The sequence below is a fragment of the Malaclemys terrapin genome, chromosome 5 (genome assembly GCF_027887155.1).
Source record: "Malaclemys terrapin pileata isolate rMalTer1 chromosome 5, rMalTer1.hap1, whole genome shotgun sequence".
Taxonomy (NCBI): domain Eukaryota; kingdom Metazoa; phylum Chordata; order Testudines; family Emydidae; genus Malaclemys; species Malaclemys terrapin.
Window position 1 is genome coordinate 103,445,057 of NC_071509.1, and position 7,662 is coordinate 103,452,718.

Here is a 7,662-nt window from a genome sequence, read left to right on the forward strand (position 1 = left end):
GTTAATATGCGGCTCCTTGTATAGGCACCGACTCCAGTGCTGGAGCTTCATGCGCCAACTTTCCAATGTGCCAGGGGGTGCTCACTGTTCAACCCCTGGCTCTGCCACAGACCCTACCCCTGCTCAACCCCTTCCCGCCCCCTCCCCTGAGCCTGCCATGTCCTCGCTCCATCTCCTCCCCCACGCCACAAAACAGCTGATCAGGAGGTGCGGGAAGAGAGGGGAAGGCGCTGATTGACAGGGTTGTTGGTGGGCGGGAGATGCTTGGAGTGGTGCAGGGGAGCAGATGGAGGCTGCTGACGTATTACTGTAGCTCTTTGGCAACGTACATTGGTACATTCTGGCTCATTCTCAGGCTGGCCCCCCTGGATCAGTTAATGTGCAACATGTTAATGATCTTTAGAAATCACATCCCCTTAGTGTGCACTACACCAGTGGTTCTCCCTGTGGGGCCGCGAGCAGATTTCAGGGGGTCCGCCAAGCATGGCTGGCATTAGACTCATTAGGGCCCAAGGCAAAAAGTCCTGCCACTACCCCACTGTGTGGACAAGCCCTGAGCTTTTAATCCAAAATATGCAATTTACATTATACTAACATTATTCACTGTAAAAATCTAAATATTTTACATACACGCAGTGATTAAATAATCACATTTTGGTGCAAAATAAACCTAGCAGGCCTTCAAGCACATTAGAATATTTTAATCAATGGTCCACAATTTCTAAACTAGTGTGCTTCCTTTGAAATGTCCAATGTACACATACAACCAAATGCAAAACTTAATAACTGCAAATATTTATGAGTTAACTCACAGTCTACTATGAAAACACAGTAACGGGCCAGTGCATCAATCTATGCGGATACCTCTGAAGTATTTTTAACCCTGATACTGCATTATCAACATGGGACATCAAATACTTAAGGCTCATACAAATAAAAATTAAGTTTTGTCTTGTGCACCACAAAAGAGGGATGTATTTCCTCCTATCTCCTCGCTGTATTAAACAGGCCCCATAGTTGTTCATTTCCAAGATAAGGTATATTCAAACTGGTATTGTGTGGGAATTGTCCTTCTACTCCCAAATATGCCCCTTAGCAAGGAATTTGGGGTCACTCTGGAGTTCAAATGTTTTACTTACAGGATTCTCACTCCTGTGTCTCAGCACCCAAGCCTGGATCAGGCACAACTCCCAAGTTTTTTTCTCTCTAAGGGCAGTAGTAGCAGGTCAGAATGTACACCACACATCCCCTGGCAATCACATACCAACTCTGAACTTAACCACTATTCTCAGAATCTTTTATTCAGTTCCTGATTTTAGCAGGAAGTAAAATCTGCCCAGAGAAGAGTTAGCTAACCACAAAACTCGCCCTTCGATATCTCCTGCATCAAAGACCACAAGCCTCTGATGCCAGGTCCTTGCACCTTGCATTAGCTTTTTATTATCCTGGTATTTGTCCTGAGGAAGAATCTTAACAAGAGCACAGGCTTTTTCCAAAATTTAATGTGCCCTCTTGCCACAAAGACCTATTAGTTCACATCACTAAGTATCCAAATTAGATCTTGTACCAAAGCTCAGGGTTCTGGAGTGCAATGCCACATGTTTAGCCAGTCTTCCTCTAGCTATGACAACCAAGCTCTTGGGTGGGGAGGGATACAGTCAGCAGTATACATACTTATTCTCAGCAGTCTTTAAGTGAGAAGTTATGGTGCAAAGCGTTTGCCACACCTTCTTCAGCAGTTGTTCCAAACCTGTTTGCAAGGGCACAGGCCCTTCCAGGCAGCAGTAGCAGGTCATCCCCATCCCTTCAATGCAGTGATGTCTAGAACCTCGGGCAGTTATGTGTCAGGAAGACAGCTGGCTCTCTGGATGTTTCTTGGTGATGATGCTTACGTGGAGGTGATGCTTCGTCAAATGAGCCAGAACACGATACCACCATCTCAAGAACCAGGACCTGAAAGGCCTTGGGGACTCGGAGATTAAGGGTGCTTCCAGAATCCAAGGTACAACAAAGGCCTCTTGCGTGATGAAACTATTCTGCTGAGCCAAGAGAGAACCTGAGTGTGTGCGGACACAGAGCTCCACAGCTAAGCACAGGCACTCTTTTCAAAGATTTTACTTTCTAAGCACTCTGGTTCAGAATGATGAAAATGTATATGGGGTGCCTTGAAGAAGACTTTGAGGCATTGCTCAAGGCACTGAGTACCTGGAGTTACATCTTCAAACAAACCTGACATCCCAGCACAGCAGACCTGAGTCTTAGGACAGAGGATGCAGCAAATGTGACAATTTTCTGCCAGATGGACACCACTTATGTAAATACTACTACCTTTGTAGTTCAAAGTACTTTTCAAAACAAAGGTAAATATAATACCCATTTTACAGATAAGGAAACCAAAGCACAGAAAGGTAAAATGACTCATCCAAAGTACTCAAGATCATATAGCAGATCAAAAGCAAGGCTTAGAACAGAACGCAGGTCTCTAACTCTCATTCCAGTGCCCTATCAGCTAGGGCACACGCTTTCCTTAGTGAATGTTTTTTCTTCCTCCCAAGGGATTGAGAAAATTCATTACATTCCCTTCTCTCCCCTTCCTCTCTACCCCCAAACTATTCCCACAGAAACCACACAAAACAAGAAGCCTCAGAGCCCAGGCCTCAACATAATTATTGAAACACCAAAACAAAGGGACCCAGAGATAAACAAAAAAAGTAAGGAAAGAACTAAGCCCAACGTTTCTGTAGTGCAGTCATTAAGTTCCTCTGAGCTGTCCAGAGCCAAGTGTCTGCCAGTACTCCTGGGCCAGTAGCAGTGACGAATGCAAAGGGGGGTGGGGGCGGGGAGCGGGCAGAGAGAATCAGAAAAGTAGATTACAAAAAACCTCACTACAAGCCTGACTGGAAGTCAAGGAAGGACAAAAAGAAAAGAATACTGGATGTCATCAAAGCTGATTAGGATGAAGAGGAGCTGGCTAGAAGCTTTCAATTGCAGCAATTAAGTTAATGAATGACAAGCAGTTGTAATGGGGCTCACTCTCCGACTTGCTGATATGTTTACAGGAGTTCTACCTATCTCAGGATAGAGAGAAGAGACTTAAGAGTGAAAATCTTGCACAGATACTGTCTTTAGAGAAAAACTTAATACAACTACTTGGTTGTACAGAAAAATAAACCCTCAAATTTCATTTTGAGAGAAAAAAAACGAGTGCTAGGAGTACATGAAAACTAAAAAAAAGTGATACAAAAATAAGTATTAGAACACAATAGTATACTGCACTTAGTTGGGATGTGCTTAATCTGGATGGCCACTTTCCTGAGCTACCTGCCAGAAAACCAATTTAGACTAATGTGATAGAAAATTCTTTCACAGAACCAAAACTAACAAACTAGTTTTACTAAAATGAAATAATATTGAAAAACAAAGTACTGCACATACATAGCTTTGATGTTTTCAGTGAGGTTAGTTTCAAATGAAAGGAACTGCTTCCCTCTCTTTGTGAAACCTCTAACCTCTGATCCTGTAGCCACAAAAATTTTCTCCTGTGGTGTATTAAGAGCTCCTCCCAGCTCCAGCCTTGTGATCCTTTGCCCTGGCAGTGTCTTGAACACTGGCTGTGGAAGTCAAAAAGGAAAGTGATACTTAATTATTTCAATACTGTATTTGCATTTTTTTAAATACAAAAGATGCCAAATTTGCATTGGGACTTTTGACATAATTGCAGTGATTTTACAGAACATGTATACCTGATGAGGTTTTATTATATGTTAAACAACAAGGAGTCCCGTGATACCTTAAAGACTAAAATTTATTTGGGCATAAGCTTTCGTGGGTAAAAAAAATCTGACTTCTTCAGATGCATGGAGTGAAAGTTACAGATGCAGGCAAGCAGAAGACTTTACGAAAGCTTATGCCCAAATAAATCTGTTAGTCTTTAAGGTTCCACAGGACTCCTCGTTGTTTTTGTGGATACAGACTAACACAGCAACCCCCTGATACCTATTATACGTTGTTCCTCAGTATCAGTGAAGAAATCAGACATTTTATAAATCAACTCAGTGCTCTAAAAGCTAATAGATAAAATACTTAAGATTCCATGCTGTTTATGGAAGCACAGCACAGAGAGATGTAGTGCAAGCTTCTGCACAGTGCCCCACATACATGCTGCATTCCAATTCCAGAGAAATCATCTCTAGTAATGAAAAAATGATTTTATGGACATGTAAAATTAACTTATCAGACACACTACCAAGATACAAGCTGTGAAAGTTGTTTTTGTAAGTTGTCATGCTATCCACAACTTTAGCTTCTACAGAGCAATTAGTTCACAGTCATTTAAATATATGTTAGATGTTAACTATTTTAAAAAAAGTCATTACTGACATAGTTTGGAAGCCAACCACTGATCTAGAATCATGGGGCTTAGTAACCTTTTGCCAATGTCCGGAGCCATCTTGTTCCTTTCATTAACACAAACAGCTTTTTAATATTCATTATGTACAATATTGGGGACAGATGAAAAACTGTACACCAAGAACTTTAAAACAATTACATAAATGGCTGACCTTACCATAGCTTCCCCTTTTTTTATGCCAAAACATGTAACAACACCATCATGATCTCCAATGACAACCTGCAAAAATGTAATGCATAATTATATCAGCATTATTCCTGTAAAGATCATTAGCTTCCCATCTTAAAAAGGAAGAACTTTCCTTATATTAGTCATGTGCATCTGCAGTATGGAAAGTAAACATTACCAACTACTGCATATTTAATGATCATACTATATCATACAAGCACACAACACTTTATAGATATAAAGAGAAAGTCCTTTAGTCATAGAGCTTAAATCTAAATTATTTCTCTGAAATTATTTAACTGTCAACCGTTTTCGTATTTCTTGTTTTAAAGAGCATCTGCCACATAATGGAATCTTTGAAAAAAATAGTATTATTTTGATAAAACTGTTTTTCTATATTTTATATTGCTCATCCTTTACTTATTACCAGAAATGAAAAAGCATATAATTGTTTTCTTATGAGTTCATCTATTCTGATATTTTCTTCCCACACAGAAATCATAACCATGAATTCACTAGAAAAGATCTGTTTTAAAAAGAAAAAAAAAAACCAAACAAACAAAAAACTCCTGTCTTCAACAAGTGTTCTTAGCAAAAAAGAACAAAGGTGGAGAAATATACAACTAAGAGAATTTTTCACTTGACCCTACTAAAGCCTAAGAATGTCCATGCATTGTCAGCAGGTCTTGAAACAGAATTAGTTGGGAAGCTTTGCCTATACTGTCCCAGATAGAAAGAATCAAAAGATTATTAGCACCACTATTGTTCCAAGGGAATAATAAAATATTAATTTTTAACAGAACAAGTATCTCATTGTCAACAAAAGCTACCTTCTGTGTTGCCCTACGTCTTGATGCAGGAAGAAGCTTCATGGTCTTCTGAGATGTCACTCCCACCTATTTGAAAACATCAACTCGTTACTGAACATCTCAACTCTTACATTTCAAAAAATTTAAGTCCCACTCCTCTATTTTAAATTTCATGCATTAGCGTTCATGCTATTTAACGCCTCTATCCACAAAGCAAGAAGAACAGTAATTCAGCATTGCTTGGATAGCCAAAATAATATGCCACAACTCGCATATAAAAAGATGAATTGTAAAGACCGTCCATTTGAGACTTGTACTGCTTTGTACTTGCTGACAAGTCTGCTAATTCCTCTGGTTGGGGTACTGGTTTCAGAGATGTGAACACCACCTGTTTCCTGGATAGTTACTTGAGGCAGACAGCCAAAATAAAGCAACATGCATAACAGGTGTAATATTTCAAAAACTGCAATATTTAATAATAGATCCAATTATTAATATTGATTAATATTTCTGATGCTTATTTCTGTTATCCCAGACATTACTGACTCCCACACTGCAGAGTTCCCACAGCTGTATAGATAAATGTGTAGAAACACTATTTAATTTATGATTATAGTATACACTGCGCAAGATTTAAGCAGATGCTTAGAATTACAAAGGTATGTTGTCCCACTGACTTAGTAGGACTATTCATGTCCATAAAGTGAAACACTCTGCAGGATTTGGGTCTTTGTATCCAGCAGTTTTAAGGTATACTTGTTTTTTTTAAAGGTGTATTAATATTGCAGATTATGTATTCCTCATGCCACCTGATCTTAAGCCAAACTTTGCACCCTCGATAATCTGTATGTTATTCCCTGATAACCAGAAACTTCTATGTTCAAATTCTGTTCACAATTTTTTTTAACATCATCTTAACAAAATTTTAACTTGTTTTAGGACCCACATTGGGGGGGGGGGGATGAAAGTTTCATAAAACTTAACACTAATATATTTTGCTTTTAATTATAATGCTAATAGTTTTCTGTTATAAAATAAACATATCCTAACATGCAATCCAGTAGACTAGCCTACCAGATGCTCAGCCAGGAAGAAGGAGAGGGAGAGAGAGAAAGAAAGAAAGGATGGTCCAGCACTCAGGGCACTAGCCTAAGATTTAGGAGAGCAGGACTCACTTCACTGCTGTGCCACAGACTTCTTGGGTGACCTTGGGCAAGTCATAGAGCCACTTTGTGCCTCAGTTTCCCCCATGTGTAAAGTGGGGCAATCCCTGCCTGGCAGAGGTGTTGCGAAGCTGGATCTATTAAAGCCTGTGAGGTGTCAGGTAGCGTTTGTCCCGGCTCAGCGAAACACAGCAAAGAAACGTGCGGAAACTCCCCCGCAGATGTTACATAGTGTGATAACAGGCAGGGCTCCTGGGAGCGCAGGGCTGGAGCGGGGCTTGGCGGCACAGGAGCTTTTCCCAGACGGCCTCTGTTTACAGACCCGCCGCCAGCCCTGTCCCATCACTGGGGAGCCCCGCGCGGCGCGGCCGCGGCATTACCTGCAAATAATCCACACGGGCCAGTTGCAGCTCCATGGCCCCAGGCTCGGGGGCGACTCCACCCGCACGGTCCAGGGACTGACCCCGATGGCCGGAGCCCCAGCCTCCCTAACCCCACCCAGCGGCCCAACTCCCCCAGCCTTCTCCCAGAGACAGCTAATTATCCGCTACCATGGAGACGCCGAAAAGACACCTCCCCCACAAGTCGGCCTGCTATTGGACACGCTGGACGGCGAAGGGGCGGGGTCAGCATTGAACAGGTGCAGTGATTGGGCAAGGCGTCGCCGCCTCTCTGCGCGGGCGGCGTGTCTAGGGGCCGCTGCAGCAGGAGCCCGCGCCTGGCCTGCTGGGAGGAGCGAGGCGGGAGATGGCGGCGAGGCTGGCGCAGAGCCGGAGCGCGGTGCGGGGGTTGCGCGCCCTCGGTTCTCACGGGCGACGGATGGTGATAGCGGGGCGGGCAGGGCTGCGGGTGGTTGGAGGCAGCGGGCCACCCGGTCTTATCGTGGGCAGGACGGAGATACCGCTGCGGCGTCAGAGCCGCAGCCGCTTCTACAGAGAAGGCTGGGGACGAGGGTCTCCCAGCACAGTGGCCATCGTGGGGTTGCCAAGGTGGGCGCTGCTCTTGGGGGCCGAGCTCTCAGCCCCGGTAACATCGCTGCTAGCGTTGGTACTGGAAGATATTACCTCGCCCTCCTTGTCTAATGTCTAACTGCAACTGTCAGCGGAGACTG

At 43.0% G+C, this 7,662-nt stretch overlaps 1 protein-coding gene across 1 annotated transcript in view; it reads right to left on the minus strand.

Moving 5' to 3' along the window:
* The window catches only part of BBS7 (Bardet-Biedl syndrome 7), a 54,296-nt gene extending 47,215 nt beyond the window's left edge, over positions 1-7,081 (minus strand). Inside the window, exons 1-4 of the mRNA XM_054030353.1 lie at positions 6,932-7,081; positions 5,410-5,475; positions 4,568-4,630; positions 3,436-3,611 (exon numbers count right to left, since the gene is read on the minus strand). Of these exons, the coding sequence (XP_053886328.1) occupies positions 3,436-3,611; positions 4,568-4,630; positions 5,410-5,475; positions 6,932-6,967 (341 nt within the window). The 5' untranslated portion in view covers positions 6,968-7,081. The remainder of the gene's footprint in view (positions 1-3,435; positions 3,612-4,567; positions 4,631-5,409; positions 5,476-6,931) is intronic.
* Positions 7,082-7,662: the final 581 nt, after the last annotated feature.